The 25,382-nt window shown below is 40.5% G+C and overlaps 1 protein-coding gene across 4 annotated transcripts in view; it reads left to right on the forward strand.

Annotated features, from left to right (window-relative positions):
- The window catches only part of MYO5A (myosin VA), a 200,417-nt gene that overhangs the window by 160,470 nt on the left and 14,565 nt on the right, over nt 1-25,382 (forward strand). Inside the window, exons 28-35 of one of the 4 annotated variants that reach the window (XM_070422631.1) lie at nt 432-659; nt 5,525-5,625; nt 8,421-8,501; nt 10,273-10,471; nt 12,672-12,746; nt 13,408-13,501; nt 20,172-20,318; nt 23,499-23,653. In XM_070422631.1, coding sequence (XP_070278732.1) covers nt 432-659; nt 5,525-5,625; nt 8,421-8,501; nt 10,273-10,471; nt 12,672-12,746; nt 13,408-13,501; nt 20,172-20,318; nt 23,499-23,653 — 1,080 coding nt within the window. The remainder of the gene's footprint in view (nt 1-431; nt 660-5,524; nt 5,626-8,420; nt 8,502-10,272; nt 10,472-12,671; nt 12,747-13,407; nt 13,502-20,171; nt 20,319-23,498; nt 23,654-25,382) is intronic. The other 3 variants (XM_070422640.1, XM_070422648.1, XM_070422658.1) reach the window with 3 other exon arrangements.

Raw genomic sequence — 25,382 nt, forward strand, 5'->3', positions numbered from 1 at the left:
TCCTCTTCTTTCAGGGAGCCACTCATTTGAACTCTTCATTGGAAATAACCTGACTAGCTGGGCTCTCATAGTTACCCTTGCATTTATTTTCCTACAAACAAAACTGGGCTTCCTAGAACTGGGCTAAACTCGCCCCTTGGAACTCAGCAGTTGCCAGGCCTGGGAACACACCCTGGGCAGGCTTGGAATAAATTCGACTCTGGAATTTAGGTTGATGAAGCAAACTACCATTCACCTTGCTCAATTCTACTTGATGTCAGACTTCCTGAATTTTCGGAGTAGAGTTCCCAGTAGAACCTGGGAAGCCATTCATTAGGGTAGCTCTGACAGTCTTTTCGAGCAGAATTCTTCTACCATCTTCGGGGAAGGTGAATATTCCAATGTAAAGTTGAGGATGACAGCAATGAACTATTCTTTGTCTATTTATACAGCGACAAGAACTAGAATCAGAAAACAAAAAACTGAAAAATGAGCTAAATGAGTTACGCAAAGCCCTTAGTGAGAAAAGCGCCCCAGAGGTGACCGCTCCGGGGGCACCAGCATACCGTGTTCTCATGGAGCAGCTGACCTCTGTGAGTGAGGAGCTCGATGTGCGCAAGGAGGAGGTCCTCATCTTGAGGTCTCAGCTGGTGAGCCAGAAAGAGGCCATCCAACCCAAGGTAAGCACAAGCAAGTGGCTAAGGAGGGTGTTGGGGGACTGGCCTCTGCTTCTGTCTATCTGTTCCGTCCAATGTATAATGAAGGAAACACTTAAGAGCATTTTTAGTCTAAATGAGGATATTATAATTTTTTAAAATCGCAGTGTTATTTTAAAACTATTGCAAATGTCAATTGGAGTGAGCAAAAAGCACGTGAAATCCCAAATGGTATTCAGTCTCATCTCTCACTCATGAGCCAAGTGCTTTTAAAGTTATTTTTTATAGTAATTTGGCCACAATAAATTTTGATAAAAAAATAAAATGCTATTAAGTACACAGATCCATAAATTGTCTTGCTGTGGGAAGGCATGAACGACTTTAAAATTATTTGTTGAAGGTAGCCTGTTTCACTGGGAAGGTAACATGGAGAAATTAGAAAGGAGATCAGTGGTGGAAGTTGCATGGAGATTTCTGCTCACTTCAGGGAGTTGTGTTTACTGGGGGAGCTGTCCCAGTGGGAGGGCTGTGGTTAGTGAGGCAGCGGAAAGGACCATGCTGGAAGATAGAGATGGCCCTCTGAAGTCCTTTCCTGCCCTCGGGTATTTTGAGACCATGTGCTGATCAGAAATGGGCCCTTTTGTCATGTGCCATCAGATAAAAATTATCTGATTAATCACCTTAAAGCCTGACGTATGTCCCTGCCCGTGTTCATGCAGCAAAGTGTTACCAAGGCTTGAGGCAATCAACTATCCCAACGGCGAGACATGCCAAATGAAATATGACTGTGATATATGATGAGCTGGGTGCTTGAAAGATGTGAGAGTGCTTCTCTTAGAAATGGTAGTTGTGCAGGTGGCTGAGATACCGAACCTTGCACATAGATATGGATTTGATAATGGCAACTCTCACCAAGGATTAACATTGGTCCAGAATATATAAAATTCTGGAAAATCCCAGTAACAAATGGAGTTATATGAAGAAATGACCTTCCTTATTTCAAAACAAATCACAAACCCCTTAAGTCTGAAATGTGAACTTGGAGATGGGGAGTCTGTCCTTGGGCGTGGCCCTGTATGTACATCTCGCCTTCCCTGGGCTGACGACCACTGAAGAAACAAGTACTCCCCTCTGCCTGCTAGCTGGAGCAGAGTCCACAATCGGGATTCCTTCTTCTGGTTCCCTTGTGACAAATTGGTATTCTCATAGGAAACTTCAATTAAGTTACGGGAAAGGAAAAGAAAAATGAACTAAGGCGCATAAAAACAACCTAGCTAACAGAGCACAGAGTTCTGGGATCACACACCCTCACTTACCCAGCTCACATACCCCACGTGACAACTGCTTGTCAGCCTCTAATGGGCTGGCCCTGTCTAATCGAGGTTTCTGCTCTCTGAGTTTCCAGCTTACACATGGTAGCAGCTTGTCCTCTCCTGGGAAAAATGCCCATGATGCTGATTGAGACCTTTCAAATACCCCAGGGCTGTTCACTCCACTCAGTTTCTAGTCATAAACACATATGTCACAACTTCTTTTCAGGACAGTGGTGACACCCAGTGAGCAAGGTAAAGATCCAGCCCAGCCAGGTCTAGTGTGTCTGCTCCACCCCCACGAGTATTCTAGGAGGCTTCACTGTAATCACAGACACTGGGAGAGAATTACCCATGTACTCTAACAAGAGGGTTGTTCTTTCACATACTAAAAATACTATACAATAAAAAAATACAAAAAGAATTTCAAGCACTTGTTCCTGAGAATTAAGACTTGCCGCCACATAAAAACATGTTAATGTCCACCTCATGTCAGTTTCATGAATATGTATTTATCTGTTGAGTTAGTTTTAGGGAAACAATTCATGGTTATTTTTTATAGTTAGCTCTTATTTGTTATGATGGAGACTCAATGATAGAATTTATTTATGGAAGTAAGGGTTTATTGTTTTCTCCATTTGTTTTTTGTGCTTGCCAACTTGGGATTTCCAGGATGACAAGGTAATTATAAAATTTTTAGTATATACTATTAAATCCTAATTTTAGTTTACAAATATCCCCTAATGTATGCAATTGATGCTTTTTGGCCACCAAGTCTATTTTTATATTTGGGAAGTCAGTGGGAAAACGTGGATAATAGTAGTTTCCGGTCTGGCTCACAGAGAGGCCTCCCTGACTTCTAATTCTCAGCCAGCTCTGTGCCTCACTGTGGTAGTTGTAGGCCATCCACGGGGGTGGGGAGGGGACCCCTTAACTTGGGGGATCTCCCGTGTTCATATGTCTACCAGCTATGGATCTGAGGGTGAAGAGGAGCCTGAGTTGCTGAGCACACCTGGGAAGGGTGGGATTTTCCTACAGGGTTCAACCCTTTCAGGCCTTCTGGTCACTGGCTCAGGGGAGACACTAGATTGCTAACCCTGGCAATCTAAGTCTGATCCCATGCCCCAGCCACCACTTCTTAGCTAAGTTAGGCCAGATGGGGGAAGGATTGGCAACACACTAAGAGGCCTGGTTCAGCACAGCAACACACTAAGAGGCCCAGCTTTCCTCTGCATTAGTTAATTAGATCAACTTACCTAATTTACGAAAAGTTCAAAACCACATTCTATAATAGGTCCTCAGATATCAGAGAATACATGTAGCATTGTAGAGCCTGGGCCTTTGAGAGTTATTACTTAAAAATTAAAAATCTGAGTATGGCCCTTTGTAGTATAGAAAGATTTTCTCCTTTCAGAAAAAGTTTTCTTGAAAAAGGAAATTTTCTATGATATGTGTGCTAAAATATTTATAAAAATAGCTAAAGAAATGCTGTATGTGGTGTTTCTGGAAAAGATGTTTAAAATGTAATAAAATATAAGCTTTTGTTAATAGCTTTTATCAGATTCTGTTTGGTCTTCGCTAAGGATACATTTATAAACTCTTACAAAAGAACAGCTTTAGGAGAAAAGTGGGATTTTTTTTTTTAAAGATGCTTCTAATAAACACTGACATTCAAAAGCAAGTATTGGTAGGCCTCTAGTTGGCATTCAAGTTATCTAAGATCCTGGTATTTGAAGTGTATTCTATGAGTGCCACTGCATTGTGAGATCTGGCTGAAGCAAACTTGGACGAAAGGATCAGATATGTACTATTTAGACAAATAGGATGGCCCCTTGGATTCTAAAGTGTATTCTTCTTTAGAGACTATAAAACAGTGGTTGTTATTGTGCGTTTTTGCTTTGGTTTAGGAGAGATAAGAGAATAACTGAGTAGAAGCAAAATTTTGAAATTACAGTGGTTTTCAGACAGATTAGACCAGTGGTCGGCAAACTCATTAGTCAACAGAGCCAAATATCAACAGTACAACGATTGAAATTTCTTTTGAGAGCCAGATTTTTAAAACTTAAACTATATAGGTAGGTACATTGTTGCTAACTTAATTAGGGTACTCCTAAGGCTTAGGAAGAGCCACACTCAAGGGGCCAACTTAAACTATATCATTAGACTATAAAGGAAAAATAAAAAGGAAGTAAAAAGGTTTAACAGAAAAGTTCTTTTTATATAAAACTAGAGGCCCAACGCATGAAATCGTGCATGGGTACGGTCCCTAGGCCTAGCCTGTGATCAGGGCCATCTTTCCCAGCTGCCCACAACCGGCCCCGCCCCCTTCCACCACCCACCCATTTCCCCATTCCCCATCCAGCGATGGGAGGGATGGGAGGCTGACAGCCGGGGGAGGGACCAAGAGGTCGGCAGTTCCCACCTGTTCACCAGCCCCATCCCTGGCGCCAGTCGCCCTCTGTATGTGGGGCGACTAGTGGGGTGGGGGTCTTGGCCTGGCACTGCCCGCATCCCCCACCACCCACCCCGGTTCCCCATTTGCCATTGGCAGTGATCGGAGCCTGCTGGCTAAGGAAAGGGACCAAGAGTTGGTCAGTGCACCTCATAGTGACTGGTCGGGCGGTCGTTCTGGTTGTTCTGCTGTATGGTCGCTGGGCTCTTATTACAGAGGATCATTAGTAATTCTGACCTGCCAGGTATTTATTTCAAAAGCTTATGTACCATGTGATACTGTAACAGAGGAAAAAGAATTGAATAACAGCAGATGGTAGATATTTATAAGGAGCTAAATTCTTCCCATTTATATATATATCTAAAGATGTGAGGAAAAGCTTTTAATTTTGTAAAGCATACATCTGAATGCTACCTCTTTGTACTGAGTTTTTCATGGAAGAATGAGCTTTATGTTCAACTTTTAGTGTGTTATTATAACTGATATTATAATATTATAAGTGTTACTATAACAAATGTTTTATTATAACTGATTAAAAAGTAGTAGGAAGAACAGTTTTGTCCATTTCAGTAAATACTCAGTGTTCTTGCCTGGTTTTTATTCTAATGCTGTGTATATATTTTGAAGTATATATATTTATACTATATATATATATATATATATATATATATACATATATATATATATACACACACACACACACATATATATAGTAAAACATATGAAACCTATTTTATATGTATAAAGCATATAGTATATACAGCATTAGAACAATAACCGGTCAAGAGCGCCTTAGAACTATATAATGGAATATACAGTATATATTCACCCCCAACACACACAAACACATATATATACACACACATAATGTAAAACAACATAGCCCGTCAGTAATTTTATTTACAGGGCTGTGGTATTCGGAATCTCACCACGTTCATAGCAGCATGTTAAGGATTCTCAAGAGGAGGACTGACGGCTCCCCTTTCCCTTGACTGCCTGTGCCCCCCTGCCCTCTGGAGTCTGGAGGGGTAGAGTTGTGGTGGGCACATAAACACATGAATATGTCGTATGTGGGCCAAAGCTTGTGATTTGGTTCTTCATGTGGAACTATGTCATTTCCCCTTCAGAATACAATGACAGATGCCACAGTACTTTTGGAAGATGTACAAAAAATGAAAGATAAAGGCGAAATAGCGCAAGCATACATTGGTTTGAAAGAAACAAACAGGTAAGTTGATACTGTTTTTATTCCATTTTGGTTTAATCATATTGATCTTTGGTTTTTAGCCTCTTGTACAAAAAGGCAACATATTTATACATTGCTTTAGTAGACATCACCTAACCTTCAAAGGGAACCCAAGGTTTTCAATATATTCAATAAAATCTCATTTATAACAAGGTAGCATTATTGATGAAAGGTGTCAGGGGAAATGTTCTTAACTTCACGGGGATATATATGTCTATATCTTTAAGGTCTTAGCCTTGAGGAGAAAACCAGTTGCTCACTGTTGATTGTCTTGGGTAGTCCCTTTTCATTTCTCATTCAGGCTGGTTATTTGTGAGTGTTGTTAGGGGCAACTGCAGCTTCCAGTAATCTAAATTTAATGTGAAGGGAAATGATGGAGTATCTGAAATCTTATTAGTGGTAGCCATATAATTCTCTAAGGGTTCCATAATTTCTAGGGCAGAACCCTGCATTTGAGACCACATTTTTGTCATGTTCCCTAAGTTGTTCTAAGAAAATCCTAACTCTGGTTTTATTCCATTTACTGTAAATGTGAGTGAAATTGCAGATGGCACTTAGCTCAGTCACTCTACACTTAAGAACTTTAAGTGAGCTGGCTGAGAATGCAGAATTTGCACCATCACTAAATGACTGAACCGTTCTGAGGCTTTTTCTGTAGCTGAGTTTATGTAACAGAATAAAGGCTCGTCTCTGGAATTCCCTCAGCCTTCTTCTCACCCCCTTCCCAGCGGAGCCTTAGTGCTATTGAACTCGGACCTAAAGAGGCTACATGCTTTAAAGAATATGGCCAGTGATGACCACAGAGAAAGGCAGTTCTGGAGATTCTATTATCAGTGTGCAGTCTGGGTCTCCTGGTGCATAATAACCACAATTGGCATATAGAAATACTTCACTAACTAAAGAATATCTTCTTTTATGGGCAAGGGTGGAAAATGTGGATAAGAGTATTTGGTTAAACTTGAATTTTAATTTATGAATGTAAAATATAAATAGCACATATCTTTTATCTAAGATTGTGTACGTATAAAAATAGCTGGATTACGCTGTTACTTCATCCACTGAGCTGTTCAGTTACCAGAGATGTATTGCATGCCTGTTTAATGCCAGGCCCTGTGCCACACACTGGGAATATTAGCAGTCAGCAAGGTAAATGCATTCCTTACTTGCATGGCATTTATGGGCTGTTGGGAGACAGCTTAGAGAATTTGTACTTCACTCCAATGATAGTGGGAGCTGTTGAAAGATTTTAAGTAGGAAAATATAACGAGATTTGAATTTTAGAAAGCTAACCCTGGCATTTATGTTAGAGACTAGATTGTAGTGGAACAAGATTGAAAGCATAAAGACCAGTTAAGAGGCTATGTAACGGTGACTTTGACTTAGTTGGTGGCATTTGGGATTGAGAGAAATGGGACGCTTTAAAGATGCATAAGAAGATGAGGTCAGTAAAGCCTTGTGTTTTATTGGATGTGTCAGTGAGGAATAGGGGTCATGATGGATGACTCTGAAGTGTCTGCTGTGGATACTTGGTTGGATGTGGTGATGCCATTTGTGATCCTGGTCTGGGGTGAAGGGAAGTATGGGTGGAGATGATTGGTAGATTTACAGATATTGAATTTAAAGAGCTAGGAAGACATCCAAGGAGAGAAATCCATTAGGCATTTGGAAATATAGATCTAAAGCAGGAGAGATATGTGGGCTGAAATATAAATGTTGATGTCATCAGCATATACTATTTATAATTGAGACCATGCAAATAGATCAACTCTTCCAGGAGAGATGGTGGGTGAAAAATAGAACATGCTCTGGAATTTGTTTTATGTAAACACCGTATCAACACAGAAGTCTTGAAGGACTGAGAATCTGGGCTCACGCCGGATAGCCCTGAGGCCACTGCTTTCCAGCTGCATAGCCTCCACAGGCATCTTACTTCCAAGCCTCAAGTCTTTCTCTGCAATGTGGCAAAAGATGTTTTTTTGGTGACTGGGAGAGCTAAGTGAAATAATATATGCGGGAGTTATAGACAATACCTGACACTTAGCAAACACTCACGTATATTATTTTAATACCCTAGATAGAAGAAATCCTGTAATCAAGCATGCCGTTATTATTTATTATTTATTAATACCTATTACTTAGTATACATACTTTTAATAAAATGTGTCACATCACTAATATAAAAACAATGTCCCCAGGCCTTAAAATTAATTTTTAGACAAAGAAAAAAGTCTTTTAAAAGTTGTGTATAAAAGCTGAGAACTTTGAACATATTCTTAGTTATAAGTTTCTCCTATGAGAGTTTTTTAAAACTAGGAAACCAGATTTTATTTTAAGTCAAATCAAGATCCTACCCATAAAACTTAAAATTTCATTTTAAAATGGATTATGAAGATTGCCACACGAAGACAATAACTGCAGTTTTCATATTATATGTGTGTGACTGTCGTGGTTAGTCTTGAATATAATAAGTGACATATAAGATTATTCTACTAGCTCAACAAAATGTTAAAAACAGAACCTCTTTCTCACCTTTTGAATCATTTCTTATTTTACAGGAAAAATCGCTGTAGATCCTTGATTTGTTTGTTTTACTTTCTACCCAATTAGATGTTACACATTTTTAAGAAAATTAACCAGAAATAATTTTTTGTGATAATGTCTTAAGTTATCTGTAATTAACAAAAACAATATGAAATATCATGTGGTGCTGTTGACCATCATCATCTCATTCCCACCCTGTATCCTTTGTGTTTTGCATTGTTTCTTTTGCATGGAAGGTCGTCTGCTATGGATTACCATGAGTTGAATGAGGATGGAGAGCTGTGGCTGGTTTATGAAGGGTTAAAACAAGCCAACAGGTTATATTTGTCTCCTCAAAATGCAATGTTATTCATTTGTTGTTTTTCTTACTAACAGTGGCCTCCTGGCTTTAAATTTCGTATTTCTTGTACATTAATTGTCTTCCTAAGTAAATTTTAGTACAACTTAGAGCATTCAACTAAATACCTTCCTAAAAACCTTCTTTAGTAAGAGATGCTGTTAAAACTGAAATAGATGATGAATAAGAGTTGCTGCCCGTAAGTGAAAGGTGCTATCTAGATTGCCCTTCAGACACTAAAATTTGTGAATATTTCACTAGGAGTTGGAAAAACCCCCAAAACCTTTCAACTAGAGCTCAAACTACTGTGGGGAGAGATTAATACCTATTACTTAGTAGCTTCTTGTTTGGAATAATGATCAATCTAAAGGATATATATGCCAATGGACGCATGGCTGCATTCCTACATATTGTTGCCATGCTGCTTATCGGCAGTATTAAGTGTCTGACTTGGCATTCTATGTGGTTATTGTGAAGTCCAATTTGTGAAACAGCAAATCAGGAGGGTTTCCTGCATTGCTACAGTTCAGAATAATTACCCAGACTCAACATGTTAAATATGTTTAGGGGGAAGCAAATAAAATTGAATCAGCAGCACCTTTCTAACACAGATACTCCTCTGCTCTAGTGATGTTTGTGTCCTAAAAATCTCATAAAAATACAATTTTAGTGATTAAGCTGGAAAAATACCTAATATGCTGTTTGTTCAAGGGGCTCCTGCTTATTCTGCTTTGTTTGTTCTAACCATAAACCATTGTCATTAACTTTGTGGTGTTATTGGCTCAAATCCTCTTGAAATTTTATACTCACTAAAATATTTTTAGTCTGCTTTTAACAGTTTGCTTGCAATGTCATCAATAAATGTTGCCCAGCAGTTGGTAACCAAGGGGATTAGAATAAAAGAACGTCCTTTCTTTCTTCATGTTAATTCATTACTAACTGTAAATTTGTTTTGTGTTTAGAAAGGGGGTGAATGTGGGGTGCATGGTAAAGGGGGGATGCTATTTCTCTCTGCTGTGTTCACTGCTGATGCCTGGGCATAGCTGAGTTGAGTGTTTGCTCAGAGAAGCAGCAGCCACTTTGTTGGTCCTGTTAATAATATCTAAAACCATGTCCTGTTAGGATTCTTTTACTGATAGGGAAGTTTATGGGGAGAAAGAAGATGACAGATTTAAAATATTTGTATATGAAATTTCAGAACTACCTGTCTGGATTTGGTAAATCTGTACATATTTCAGAGAAGCATTCAGCTGTTCCTTTCTTCACAGATAAGAGTAGGAGGTAAAAAGGGGACCCTGGTTACACCCTCTGCCTGAAATTAGTAATGCTGACATTCTTGAAGTCATACTTAATGAGATCAGTTGTTTGTAATCTTGGATCCATAATGCAGTTATTTTGTGGCAAAGGTATGGTCTTTGCCAACTTGAATGCTTGTTTGTAGTCAGCCAGATTGAAGCTGTCTTTTAATTGATGATTTTATTCATCATTCCTCAAAAGAGCTAAAACTCTCCTGCTTCTCAGGGCCTTTAATACTTTATATTCGTAGCAGGGCCCACGGTTCAGAAAGATACAAACGTGAGAGCACCGTGTCCAGTTCTGGTCTTGAGTTTCCTGACTTTAATCAAGTCAGAAGTTGCGCAGACACTGGAGCCCCCGCTTTTCCTGCCCTTGCTAGTGAGCACGAAGCCTCGCCCCACCAGGCAGGGCCTCTGGTGTCGTCACCCTTTCCTACCCGTGTGGCTTCTCCTCAGGCTCCTGGAATCCCAGCTCCAGTCGCAGAAGAGGAGCCATGAGAACGAGGCCGAAGCCCTCCGTGGGGAGATCCAGAACCTGAAGGAAGAGAACAACCGGCAGCAGCAGCTGCTGGCCCAGAACCTGCAGCTGCCCCCCGAGGCCCGCATCGAGGCCAGCCTGCAGCACGAGATCACCCGGCTGACCAACGAGAACTTGGTAAGGGCCTGGCTCTGCAGGGCCCACACCGTCACCCTCTAACTCAGCAGAGATGGAGTGAGGAAATAGGTCTCTGTTCCAGAAATGGAAAAGGCATGTGCACAGATAGTGTTTCTCACAGGAGCTCTCTCAGTTCCACTTGGAGGGTCTGGAAGGTATCAACCAGCTGCATGCTGGGCTCTTGAGATCCTCGAGAACTCACGTGGCCTCTTTTCCACTTCGCTGCAGAATCTCTGCCATTCTCTGCCCTTGGTTATATGGCTGTTGGTTATATGTTTTTTCAGCTGTGGTTCCCAAACAGCCACCGAGGCCACCCCAGCCTCCATCTGTAGCAGACAAGTGGGGGTTAGAGCTATGGTCTGCAAGGCAGTTGGCACAACCAAAGGGGGACTTTTGGTTGACATTGGATGGAGCTCCCAGGTCATAGAGGAGAGAGAGCAGTATGCAAGTTTATACATTTTTTATTCTTTTAAACAGAACGTGGGCAATGAAATGAGGTCTTTTTTCCCCCTCCCCAGATTCTGAACAGTGGGAGAAGTTTTTTTCTTTTCCTTTTCTCTTTATTTCATAGAAAGTATTTTCTAGAATATTTCTTTCTCAGTCACAAAATAACTTTTATTACAGATTAATAGATTTTTTAAAATCTACTTAAATTTGATAATATAGTTAGTAAATGAAAGGCCATTGAAAAGTAATGATTTCATGTTTCTATATAAAATTTAGATTGTAGTGTCAGCCTAGTTTTGAGAACAGCTGTTTAAGGCTGGTAGTGTTTTGTTTTCTTCTCTTTAATTCAGGGTTTTAATGATCTATAATAAATAGTTTGGATTTTCTCTAAAGATTTAATAATCTGAATTATCCCTCCATTACTCCACTAGTGATCATTTATGTTACAGATAGTTTTCTAGTGTCATTTATCCAACTGTCTTTTATATTCATCAGAAGCAAAACACACAGGTGTACTTTTCAGAGCCCATCTGTCCCCTCGAAGACAGAGGACACATGTGGGAGGCTCCATTGTAGGAATTGGGGGAAGGCTGAGGGCAGTGTTTGGGCTCTTTCCAAGGTGACTGAAACATCACTGATTTCCGGGAGGAAATCTTCCAGATCATGGACTGAAATGCCTTTTTATTACTTTCAAGTATATTGTTGCTTAAGTTTAACTAACAATGCTTAAATGCCTAAGAATTGATAAATATACTAAATAATATAATAACGATTGATCAGTGTATAAATTTTCTGCTTATAAATGATTGTCTTCAAATACGAGGTGAAACCGTGAAGTAAAGATGCTTCTGGGTGCAGATTCCCAGTTTTTTCATCAAGCTGATTAAGCATTTCCCTTGCAACCTTGTCTGTCGTATTCATTTTCATGATAATTTTGCATAACTAATACAAAAGTAAACTAAGCCCCCAAATTCTAAGCTGGTAGTCTAGTTAATGATTTTTTCTGAGGTTTAGGAAAATCCTTTGCAGCTCAGCCGCTTCTCCTGCCTCACTGGTAATTCAGGAGACTGGATTCAAACCTAAGCACAGGGAGTGATGCACTTTTTCAAAATCATTGTAGTTTCTCAGTGTTAGTTGTGCATTTCTTTAGGAAACACGTGAGCAGAATATTAAAACAGCTGGGAACCTAGGCTTAGGCCTTGGAACTGCTGCCCCGAGTAACCCGCCCGCCCCCCTGCCCCGACACAAACAGAAGGTTTTCCTCCTCCGCTAGTGAACGTGCTTCCCAGGCCTCCCATGCTGCCTTTCAGGGAAGGCAGGCACACAGCTTCTTGGCGGCCTTTTCTGCCTTCAAACAACAGCGCCCATATTGCCATTAATTCTATTTGCCTGCCCTACTCTTGCCACAACTGCTGGCAACAAAAAGTGCAGCAGCTTGTGAGCAGGTCCAAGGAGTGAAATAGCAGCCTTACCCAGGGGCTCGACCACCACTTTGTTCCCCTGCTGACCGATGGCATCCTGGTTGTGGCCTGTTTCCTGTGAGCATGTGACAGCACATGTGTATGCATATAAAGCTGGAATTATCTGTGCCAGAAAGATCAGAGGGCAATGGCAGATGACAAATCAGAGCTCTTTCAGTAGATACAGTTTCATTATTTATCTTAAAATATTTTAAAAATTGATTTTGCTGAGAGGTAGCATTCCCCTCAACAACACAGAGAACAACAAATACCCATTATGCCTGTTTTTTCAGTATTTTGAGGAATTATATGCAGATGACCCTAAGAAGTATCAATCATATCGGATTTCACTTTACAAACGGATGATTGTATGTAAACTCACGAGTGCTTTTGTGTTGCTTTCTGCACTACTTCTAGCTCTCTGCAACCCAGGGGCTGCCTGCTCCTCCCCAGGAGGTCTCTGCAAAAACTCTGATGAAACCTGTTTCTCCCCTACAGCTGTCTGTCAGCCAGTGGTGTCACCTCTACCAGTGTCCTGCGTCCATTGTCGTGTTTGGTTTGTTACTGACTCTAGGCTTGCAGTGTGATGGAAGTCAAAAGTCAAAAGCCCCTACCCAAGTTCAACTGTCCTTAAAACTCTCCACAAAACATTTTGTGCATTCATCAAAATTTATTTTGCCTCTTCCCCCTTTCTAAGAAAACAGTGCACTGGAATAGTGGTACATTTTACGAGCATTTGATTGTTTTGCCCACATGGAGTCTACTGGAAAAGACTCCCCAGTGAACCTGCTGTCCGTCACGCTGTAAAGGATTGTACTGCATCGTGTATTTTAACATTCAGCTTTTATTATAGCTGCATTTCCCATGCCTGCCAGTTTCAGCCAGGTGGTGGCTCCACCGATGAGCTTTTCTGGAGCTTTTATGTGAAACTAACAGTGCTGTTTCTATGATTTCGTGTCTGCTTTCCTTCTGTGCATGTTAGAAGACCTATTTTGATCATTCTGTTGTATTTCTCATTTTGACCTTTAGGATTTGATGGAACAACTTGAAAAACAAGATAAGACTGTCCGGAAACTGAAAAAACAACTGAAAGTATTTGCTAAAAAAATTGGTGAACTAGAAGGTATTTTAAACATGTTTTATAACAATTGCTGAATCTTGGTTTTGTAGTGCTATACTAGTGTCCTAATAGGATGATAAAAATTACTTTCAGCAAACCTAGTGTCTGTAGTGGATACTTCCATTTTGAGGTGGGGGGAAATGTGCTTTCCATTGTAGTAAAAATTTAAAAGCAAGAGAATCCATTCAACAAATATCAGTGACTACTATGCCAGGCACTGTGCTAGGTTAAAAGCATGGATTCTGGAGCTAAGCCTTTTAGATGCAAATCCTGGCCTTCTACTATTAGTCATCTGATATTGGGCAAGTTATTGAACCTCTCAATACCTCAGTTTTCCCACCTGTTAATAGGAATGATAATTGTGTACTTGACATGGTTTGTAAAAATTAAATGAGTTAATATGTATTGTATTACTATAATTCCTGACACATAGTAAATGCTATATATAACTTAGTTATTATTATTATTGTTAGTATTAGGGATACTAAGATTAGTAAGACAGAGTCTGTATCCTCAAAGAACTTACCATCTAATGCAGATAAAAAGAGAAGTAAATAAGAAAAAAAATGATTATAAAGAAATAAGATTTTTTTAAAACATCTCATGATTTATATATGATGAGGATGGGAAAATACCTAAAGAATGAATCAAATATCCGTTGTTATTATTATTATATACAAATGAATCTCATCTTGTGGATTTGTGTGTGTGTTTTTTTCATATTATTTATCTAGGTACCAGGAATATAGCAGTGATCAGGGCTAAAACCAAATTCTAACAACGCTCATTGTTCAAGAGATTTAGGGATATTCTTTGGAACTGCTTTCAAATCTATGCAAACTATGATCATTTTGAAAAAAAAATGATGCCGTGTTGTTTGACCATCTCTCTATCCTCTCAATGTCGCTCTGCCTCGAAGGGTTGCTGGAAACCAATTCCAGCATGTTATAATTTCAAGAGTTTCATCAACAGGTCGATGAGACTAGGGAACTCAACAGGGTTGAGTCACACATGTAGTCACCTGTTGGGAATGGCTAAAGGCATTTCCCCAAACCTGAATAGGAAACTGATTGTGGCTGCCAGACAGCTAAAGGGCATCTTAATCTATACGTTATTGCCTCCTACTGGCCAAACACCTGAACAGCCGTAGGCTAATTCCCCCATTCTGACAATGTTTCTGTATACCCTTTGAAGTGTATATTTCTGCCTCAGGACAAGTTGTGTTAATAAAAAGCATGGGGTCCTGGGGACAGAGAGAACCTAAGACCTTAGACTTGAGATCTTGGATCTTAGCTCCTTTAGCTAAGCTCCTCTGACCCCCAATGCCTTTTAAAATTATATCTCATCTCCGGACTCTTTATTAGTCTCTGGATTCCTATGTCATCTACGCACAGCCCCTTCTCCAGATTCCTGAACCCTTCTTGATGCTGGGACAAGAACCCCGGCAAGGGTGAAGAGTCCCTAGCACTGGGAATGGTCACAGTAATCTACCATGATCCACTCTGTGGTTTTCATTCTCCAACATGCCAGGCATGTTGGTCTTTCTGTTTCTCTTGGGCAAGTTCTGCTCATCCTTTGAGAAGATCAGAGTCATGTGTCACATCCTCAAGAGCATGCTTTCCTGATCACCCAGACAGACCTTATGGCTCCCACTCTATGTATCACAGCTTGACTCAACTCTTATGGTTTTCACTTTGTATTCCCTTGGATATACAAATGCTGAAAGATTTATTTAGAAATCAGATTACTTGGCTGTCTTATTTTATATATAATCCTTATAGCATTATTGATTCAGATCTATTGGAATAAAGTTTTGAATCTCCAAATCACACACATGGGCTAAAATGTCTATTGGCCCTAGGTGGTTTGGGTCAGTGGATAGAGCATCAGCCTGCAGACCAAAGGGTCCTGGGTTCGATCCAGGTCAAGGGCACATAACCTCAGTTGCAGTCTCCTCCCTGGCCTGGGCCCTTGTCCAGGCATGTGCAGGAGGCAACCAATTGATGTGTTCCACTCACATTGATATTTCTCTCTCTGTCTTTCCCTTTCTCTTCCACTCTCTCTAAAAATCAATGGAAAAATATCTTCGGGTGAGGATTAAAAAATAAAATGTCTGTTGACAGAACTTTGAAAACCATTATTCACAGGACATTTCTGCACTTAACTCTGCATTAATTATATCATGAGATGATAATTAGATTGCAGAGTATTTGCTTGAAAGAAACTGATTTCAAGGGTATCAATTTGTGAGATTATTTTTTTAAAACTCCTAATGGTTTCACTTAAAGTTTTTACTCAGATTTCTTTGATATGTATTTTTTTAATTAAAGAGATAGATTAGGATATTTCGAGATGCTAGCAAGTTGAAGCCATTATTAATCAGAAATCTTCTAGTCAGTTAAACTATCCTGCCACCTATGTTCTTAAACCTGTAAGTAGCACTTGAGGAGGCAATTCATAGATTAAACAAAAAGATCATTAGAGTATCCTTAAGAAAAGTTGAAAAACTGATGCATGTCTAAAGTGTAAAATGAAATCAGTTTATTTGATCTGGGCCCTTGTTGAGAACAGTATTCCCCCACCTCCCAGAATTAGAGAATAAAGGTGACAGGCTCCTCCAACATTTTTTCTGTCCCCTACCCCCCATTATACAGAAAATTCTGGCAACCGTGTATAGCGAAGCACCTTCTAATATATAGAAATCTTCGTATATTTTTAAAAATGTATATTATAGTATACTTAAGTTCTTCTTGTTTAAAATAGGAGGTTCTTGCCTTCTTCTATGAGTTACATTTAATTACGGAGACTTTTGTAGAAGCCAATGAAAACTTTTTTAAACATCAACATGTAATTTTAGCAGAAATTACATAGCTAAATGGAAAGTGTTTCAAAATTTCATCTGCGTTGTGTTATATTTTAATCCAGGAGTGGGTGTTCCATCTCAGTTTTCATGGAGTCAAGGAATTTAGACCTTAAAGAGTTCCAGAAATGGGTTAATCATATTATAGGAAGAAAAATATTGAGGCCCAGAAACCATAACTAACTTCCAAAGACTCATCCAGTTAGTGGCCAAACTAGGACTAGAACCCAAGTCTTCTGAGAACCACTGACTTCTTTCCTTTGTGTCATATTTTCTAACGGAATCTCTCTATTTATAGGAATTTATTTGACTGCCTCAATTAAACGGTGACCAAGCTCTTCCTGGTACCAAAGTGAGAAAAAATAAATTGAAATAAAATTCTAGCCCTAGCCAGTTTGGCTCAGTGGATAGAGCATTGGCTGGCAGACTGAAGGGTCCCTGGTTCGATTCTGGTCAAGGGCAGGTACCAAGGTTGCAGGCTTGATCCCTGGTCAGGATGCATGAGGATGTATCTCTCACATCGATGTTTCTCTCTTTGTGTATCTCCCATCTCCCTTCCACTCTCTAAAAAACCAATGGAAAAATATCCTCGGGTGAGGATTAATAACATCAACAACAAAAAGTTCTAGTGTCCTTTCCTTTTCCAGGACAAAAAGGTTCAAGAATGTTTTTCCTCTAGTAAAAAGAATCTGTGAGATAGAAATAGGGATCACTTCAGGTCTTTCTAGAAGGAGGTCGATATTAGATGGAGCATTGGACTGGATGATCCCCCAAAGTCTCTTTTGTCTTTGAAAACTGGGCTGGTGTCCTGGCTTCTCTCTTTCAGACTTCATGCTTTTCTGATGCCATACAAGGGTTTACGTTTTATTTTAATAGCAGATGATTTGCTAAGTGAATCAAGGTTATATTCTTAAAGATTTTTTTTTTATTGATTGGTTTTAGAGCAGTGGTTCTTAACCTTCCTAATGCCGCGACACTTTAATACAGTTCCTCCTGTTGTGGTGACCCCCAATTTCATTGTTACAAATGGAACATAATTAAAGCATAGTGATTAATCACAAAAACAATATGTAATTATATATGTGTTTTCCGATGGTCTTAGGCAACCCCTGTGAAAGGGTCGTTCGACCCCTAAAGGGGTCGCGACCCACAGGTTGAGAATCGCTGTTTTAGAAAGAGAGAGAGAGAGAGAGAGAGAGAGAGAGAGAAAACACACACATAGATTTGTTGTTTTATTTATTTATGCCAGGGGTCCTCAAACTATGGCCCGCAGCCCGCTGAAAACATTTATCCAGCCTGCCGGGTGTTTTTGCTGCCGCTGTGTGCATAGGAATTTGTTCATAGTTTTTTTTTAAACTATAGTCCGGCCCTCCAACAGTCTGAGGGACAGTGAACTGGCCCCTGTTTAAAAAGTTTGAGGCCCCCTTATTTATGCATTCATTGGTTGATTCTTATATGTGCCCTGATGGGGGATCGAACCCACAATCTTGGTGTATCAGAATGACGTTCTAGCCAACTGAGCTACCCAGCCAGGGCTGACATCTACACTTTATCTGTGAGGTTTTTTAAAATTTATTTATTATTTATTTTATTTATTTTTATTGATTTCAGAGAGGGAGAGAGTGATAGAAACATCAATGATGAGAGAAAATCATTGATCAGCTGCCTTCTGTACATCTCCTATTGGGGATCACACCTGCAACCCAGGCATGTGCCCTTGACCGGAATCGAACCTGAGACCCTTCAGTCCACAGGCCGACGCTCTATCCACTGAGCCAAACTGGTTAGGGCTATCTGTGAGTTTTTATAAAGACTCAAATCTCTTGGGAGAATTCAAAGGCAGAGAGAAAAATTTTAATTAAAGTATGGCAAATTTTGTCTTTGACATTTTCTACAGAACCAAAAATATCTTGGTTAGAGATTTTGCAAAAGGAAACTGAAGCTTTCTTTTAAAACATATTTCATAAATTCTGAGAGGTGCACACTTTTTGACGTTTTAACATCTCTGAAATCAGGATGTGTCTTTCAACTGTTGATGGGTTATAGCTTAATTGCACTGTTTTCCTCCTTTAGTGTTATATAAAATAATGGTATTTCATAGTCAATGGCACCATAGGTATGATGAAATAAGGAGGTATAAAGCATTCTCATTCTCTTTACATCATATGGAGTCCAAATATGTATATTTATTGATGAACTTAATATGCTGAGTCTATTTCCTCCCAATTTCCCCTCTTAGGGTTATTTCTTTGGCTGAAAGCCACTAGTAATCTAGATAGCAGAGATTTTATTCTTTTGTATTGTGCATGTAACATGTATGTGAGCTATGAAGGCCTCTTTGTACAGATTTCAATATCCTGGCACTGTTATGTTTAATCTGACTCCAGAAATAATTTTGTAAAACTGAATAGTTTGAATCTTCTATCTCTGTGTGGAGGCACACATTTCACAGCTACCTTGGTTTCCAGACTGCACCATGCACATGAAGCACTAGGTGCCACAGCCCTGATTTATCCAACCACAGTGCGGCCACTCCTCTGATGGCCAGTGGCCATCTTCAGCACTGCTAGTCTTGGTGCTGCAGCAGGAGCTCTGACAGCTGTTGGTATTCTCTCCCATAGCCTCTTCCTGTGGAACTGGCTTCCCAGACCCAACACAGGATTGCCCCAGAGTGACAGGAGAGCATGCTGACACCTTGTGCAGTCAGCAGCACTAACCTTTCTGATGCCTCTGATCTGCATCTTGTTTGCAGGTCTCTGAACTCAAATTAATCTTCACCTGAACAGGTTTCTTAACTGCCCCCTTCCTACAGGTAACACAGCCTGCTCACTAGCATGTGTCTGCACAAACACCACAGGACTCGAACTCCTGTGTTCCCATACCTTCTCTTGCATTTCCCATTTAGTCTTAATTCTGAGGTGATATTGGAGACTTTTTGAATCCTTAGCATTATTCTTCTCCAGCAGCTGCTGACAGTAGTGACCACTTTTAACCTCTGAACAGGTTAGCTGTGCTTTAATGGTTGCAACTTCATGGTTAGCCCTTTACTAGAAACAGATAAACAAAAACTGGGTACATTAAATAGAGATGGTTTTATCTGCTCGTTATTTCTTTAGGAATAAGCGATGGTGGGAGCAAGTTAGGTCTTTGTCTTGGGAAGCCTCTGTGAAAAAGAAAACATTTCACATCAACCAGTATGAAGACACACTATCCTACCAACTCTCATGTGGTTTGAACTGATTGCAATGATAGATTTAAAGTCAGTTTTCTTTTTCTTTAATGACTAGATTCATAGAGCTGAAAGTGAGGGAAATCTACAGTTTTTCTTCCTTTTTGTAGAATATTATGTTTTTCCTTCTGTGATTTAAAGTCTAAATATATTCAACTATTTATGATTAATAACAATTCATTAACCAAGAAGTTAAAACTAACTTTGGGAACATTTAACCTTATTACAGAGTAAATTTATTATCTCCCTTCCCCCTCCCCAAAGAAAAATGCTTTTGAATCACGTAAGGTTCTCTGACGTTAATAGTAACCCAGCACTGGTGGCTGTCAGTGACATCACCATATAGTTTTGCCATTTACAGCCAATTTTAGCAGAAAAGGTAATTAAAGTAGGGACAATTAAAAAAATAAATATATTTGCTTGGAAAAAAAACAAATAATAACATAAAAAGGGGACAATTAAGTGGCAAATATGGCACTTTTTGTTTTGTTATAGAATTCATCATTTAAAATTATAGGAACATGGAACCTTCTCATCTTTTCTCCCTGGAAAACCTTTTTTTCTCCTTTTTGTTTCTCATGAAGTGGGCCAGATGGAGAACATATCCCCAGGACAGATCATTGATGAACCCATCCGTCCAGTCAACATTCCCAGGAAAGAAAAGGATTTCCAAGGAATGCTGGAGTACAAGAAGGAGGACGAGCAAAAGCTTGTTAAGAACCTGATTCTGGGCAAGTGTTTTCTTTTCTTCTACTCTCTCAGTTCTGCAGGCTAGGAAGTCCAAGATCAAGGTGCCAGTTAGTTTGGTTCCTGGTGAGGACTCTCTGGCTGGCTTGCCAACAGCCCTCTTCTGGCCGTCGTCACAGAAACAGAAGAGAAAATGGAGGGGGGTTGGGATGGAGGGAGGAGGGAGAGAGGAAGAAAGAGAGATCTCGAGCACGCAAGTATTTTGTGCCTGGGATAAAAGGTCTTTCTGGTACACGTGTCAGTGGTGGGAAAGACTAGTCACTGGTTTTTGAAATATTCAACACCAGTTTCTTTAGTCCTCATTACATACTGCGCATCTGGCGCTGCAGAAGCATCCTGGCCGCCATGCACTGTCAGTCAAACAAACAGCAGGGACGCTTGCCTAGGAAGCAAGTCCATCCATACAGATCCCTGGAGGCCAGGCCTTCTCAGCTCTGGTTAGACTAACCTGGAAGCTTTTGCAAAGTATTGTTGTATGGTCCCCACCACAGACTGATCACATTACAATCTAGAGCAGTGGTTCTCAACCTTCTGGCCCTTTAAATACAGTTCCTCATGTTGTGACCCAACCATAAAATTATTTTCATTGCTACTTCATAACTGTAATGTTGCTACTGTTGTGAATCGTAATGTAAATATCTGATATGCAGAATGGTCTTAGGCGACCCCTGTGAAAGGGTCGTTCGACCTCTAAAGGGGTCTCGACCCACAGTTTGAGAACCACTGATCTAGAGGGAAGAGACTGGCCATGTCTAATGTTTTTTAAAAATCTTTCAAAGAATTGACCAACACTGCTCTAGGCCATTTGCATTTCTGAATTTCTGTTTTCCTTGCTTCCCTAGAAAGTGTATGACAGTTCAATAATAGAGGAAAAATACACACACAAAAGAATTAAGGAAAATATTTTAGCAATGGAAGGAGAAGGCCAGACAAATGAAATGGGTGTGGAAGAAGCATTTCAGAGCAGCCTTGGAAATTGCTCTGAGGAATACTTTTTAGGGGAGGGTGGGAAATGGTTAGGGAGTGTGCACAGTTCTGAACTGAATGCTGAACACCTCTCAGCCTTTGTATAGCATTCCTCCCCCAGGTGCCAGGTGACAGCAGTGTGATTGGCAGTTACACCTGATAAAGTTCCTAAGGTTCCTGGCATTAAACTTAGTACTGTATTTAGGTGCAGAGGTGCTAAAGGTTCAACCTGATTTTCATTTAGCAAAAATGTTAAGGAGCCACTGATTTTTAAACATAGAGTTTAAGTAAAGATTCATCAGTTCAATAAACATTTAGTATGCTCTTACCAAGTGCCAAGCATTCTCTGTGCTGGGTAACAGAGAGAGTAGAGTCCCTATTCTCATATAACTTATATTCCACTGCGAGAGAAGATAGAGGGAAAAGCCCTAGTTGGGTAGCTCAGTTGGTTAAACATCGTCCCGATATGCCAAGGTTGTGGGTTCCATCTCCAGTCCGGGTACATACAAGAATCAACCAGTGAATACATAAATAAGTGGAGCAACACAAATTGATGTTTCTCTCTCTCCCTTTCTCTCTTTGTCTCTGTCTCTGTCTCACTCCTCTCTCGCCTTTCCTCTCTCTCTCAAATCAATCAATAACTAAAAAAGAAAACAGAAAAAATAAACAAACATATAATGGGGTAGAAAGGATGAAGAGTGAAGGCAAATGTACTAATTTATATAAAATTAGAGGCCCCACGAAATTTGTGCACAGCAGGGGGGGCTTGTCCCCTCAGCCCAGCCTGCACCCTCTCCAATCTGGGACCCCTCGGGGGATGTCCGACTGCCGGTTTAGGCCCTGGGATTGGGCCTAAACCGACAGTCAGACATCCCTCTCACAATCCCGGACCGCTGGCTCCTAACCGCTCACCTGCCTGCCTGCCTGGTTGCCCCTCACTGCCCCTCCCCCCCGCAGGCCTGGTTGCCCATAACTGCCCCTCGTTGCTGGCCTGATAGTCCCCAACTGCCCCTCTGCCAGCCTGGTCACCCCTAACGGCCCCCCTGCTGGCCTGGTCGCTCCCAGCTGCCCCCTGCCCCGGCATGGTTGCCCCTAACGGGCCCCCTGCTGGCCTGGTCACCCCCAACTGCCCTCCCCATGCCAGCCTGGTCATCCCTCTCTGCCCCCCCTGCTGGCCTGGTTCCCCCACGCAGCCTGCTGTTTGGTAGTCCGTCCAGTTGTTTTGGTAGTGATGGCCCCTGGCTTTTTATCTATTAGGATTGTTAGGAAAGGCCTCTTTGACCAGGTGATCTTTGGACAGAGACTGAGGAAGTAAGGAAGCAGTTCATGCTGATGATACCTGAGGAAGAACATTCCAGGCAGAAAATAGTTGGCAAATAGGCCCTGGGGTGGGGGCATGCCTGGCACGTTCAGCCAATCACAAGGAGACCCATTTTACTGGAGCACAGTGATCTGGGGCAGGGGATCAGACCTGATCACACAGATCATGCTGAGTATTTGGTTTTTAAATGAATGAGGTAAGAAGCTACTTGGAAGATTTTCATAACAAGAATGACATAATCTGACTGACATTTTCCTATAGAATTACTCTGGTTGTTGGGTGAAAATGTACCACTGGGGAGTGAGGGATGGATCAGAGACCACAATCCAAGAGGAGATGGTGGGGACCTAGACCAGCGCAGCTGGTAGCTGGATTCTGGATGTGTTTTATAGGTAAAGCCAACAGAATTTGTTGATGGATTAGGTGTGTGGTGTGAGAAAAAGAAAGACATCAAAGGTGATGACAGGTTTATAACCTGAGAACCCAGAAGGCTGGAACTGCCATTTACTGAGAGGGGGACAACTCCTGGAAGAGCAGGTACCATAGAAATGGAATTTGGTTTGGATGGGCTCAGTCTGACATGTCTGAGCTGAGCTGCCAAGAAGGCATTTGATCCAAGAAACTAGAATTCAAGGGAAAGGTCAGGGCAGAAGATAGAGATTTGGGAGTTGTCTTGGCAAAGACAACTAAAATTCACCATGTTCCCACCCTCAAAAACTTCTCTTACTGAGCTATTAAAATATGCTTTTTATGTGACCTATTTACCCTGAATGATTGGACTCTCACATGAGAACTGGGCTTTCATTGTCTCTCAAAGCACGTCTCATGAAGACTGTTGGTGTTAGGTACGATTGTTTTTTCTCTCTTCTCTTCTCAGAACTGAAGCCACGTGGTGTAGCAGTCAACCTGATCCCAGGGTTACCAGCGTATATCCTGTTCATGTGTGTTCGACATGCCGACTACCTGAACGATGACCAGAAAGTAAGGTCGCTGCTAACATCCACAATTAACAGCATCAAAAAAGTATTAAAGGTCAGTCATGTTTAACAAAATTCTCATAATGAGTATTAATAACAGAACCTGCATGTAGGGGCTTTTTCTCCCTCAGCCTTGAGGAAGGTGTGAACACTTTGCAGTTTTAACTGCTACCTTCCACTGTGGAAATGTACCACAGTAGGAAACGTTTTTTCTTACAGATTGTCTATATGCTTCTTCAAAACAGGGCTCAGGATAAACAATAATCAAAACTAATTTGATTTCATTGCATTTAATTGTGGAGAAAATTGTTTCTTCATAGACAGAAATAGCCTGCTTTTACGGTCTTAGAAGTAAATTTAAAATATTTAATGGAGTCCATCATATACAGGGAATATGATGCTATAGTTAAAATAGGTATTAAATAAGTTCAATAATCCATGGCTCATTCTTATAAAAAGATATTTGATGAAATAAAGTTTTTCTTTGAACTTTTCTTCACCCGTAACTTTCCTTGTCACCTGTGCCTGATTCCACGTGAGAAGCAACACACAGATACTAATCAGAAAGGAAAGGCTGGAAAAAGACAGAAAAATTAAGTACTAGAGCAGGAAGTCCTACGTAATGACTCAGTAATCACTAAGTCACGTTGCATAATCCTCCTCCTGACTCTAGAAAAACACTGAACGTTATTCTTAGTTTTAACCCCGGTGTTTCTGTGAGGAGCCAAGAGAATGTGTTCTAAATACTTTGCTTTCTGATTATCTGACTTAAGGAGAATTTTTAGGATGGAGATAAGTGGATAGTTAACATGCCCAGAAATCTAAGATGTCTTTCATGAAATACTTTTTTTATTGTGGTAAAACATACATAACAAAAAATTATAGCATTTAACCATTTTTTTATCCTCACCCAAGGATATGTAGAGTTTTGTTGTTTATTTGTTTGTTTTTATTGATTTCACAGAGAGAGAGCAAGAAACATTGATGTGAGAAAGAGACCTCGATTGGTTGCCTCCCATATGCGTCCCGACCAGGAATCCAACCCAAAACCTGTGTATGTGCCCTGACAAGGGATCAAATCCTCGGCCTTTCGGTGCATGGGATCATACTCCAACCAGCTGAGCCACCCAGCCAGGGCTTAGCCATTTTTCAGTGACCAACTCTGTGCATTAAGTGCATTCATCTTGTTGTGCAGCCAACACCACCCATCTCCAGAGCCTTTCATCTTCCCCATCTGCACTCAGGAAACACACCCCTCCCCGCAGCGCCTGGTCATGACCTTTTGACAGATGCTAGTTCTCAGTCCCTATTGCTAAGATGTTCTCTGTGGTTATATTCTACAGTAGTTACTGAAGTGTGGAATTTCTGAAGATTTACTATTTAAAAATTGATGAGCATCTTCTGAATATAATTCACTTCATTTTTGGTGTATTGATGCTCTGTTGCACTTAGATAGACTACAAGTTTTGCTAATTCTTAAGCCAATTTTTACAAAGACAACAAAACCAAATCTAAGGTTTTCTCCCTTTCATCTTAATTGCCAGAAGGCATTTATCTAATTTGACCAATTATTGTACCAGATTGTTTCAAGATTACCAAAGGGAGGGTACTAGAACCTAACACCCTTTTGATACCGTTTAAAATTGATGTGCATTTGTCACACATCCCTTTTTGAAATGAAGTATATTTGTCTTGTGTCCTCACCAGAGGATAGCTTTTCATTTATTTGTTTATTTATTTTTAGAGAGAGTGGACAGGGAGGGAGGGAGGGAGTGGAAGAGAAA

This window comes from Myotis yumanensis, unplaced genomic scaffold (assembly GCF_028538775.1).
Source record: "Myotis yumanensis isolate MYYU_CA2020_CCGP unplaced genomic scaffold, mMyoYum1.0.hap1 SCAF_1, whole genome shotgun sequence".
Classification (NCBI taxonomy): domain Eukaryota; kingdom Metazoa; phylum Chordata; class Mammalia; order Chiroptera; family Vespertilionidae; genus Myotis; species Myotis yumanensis.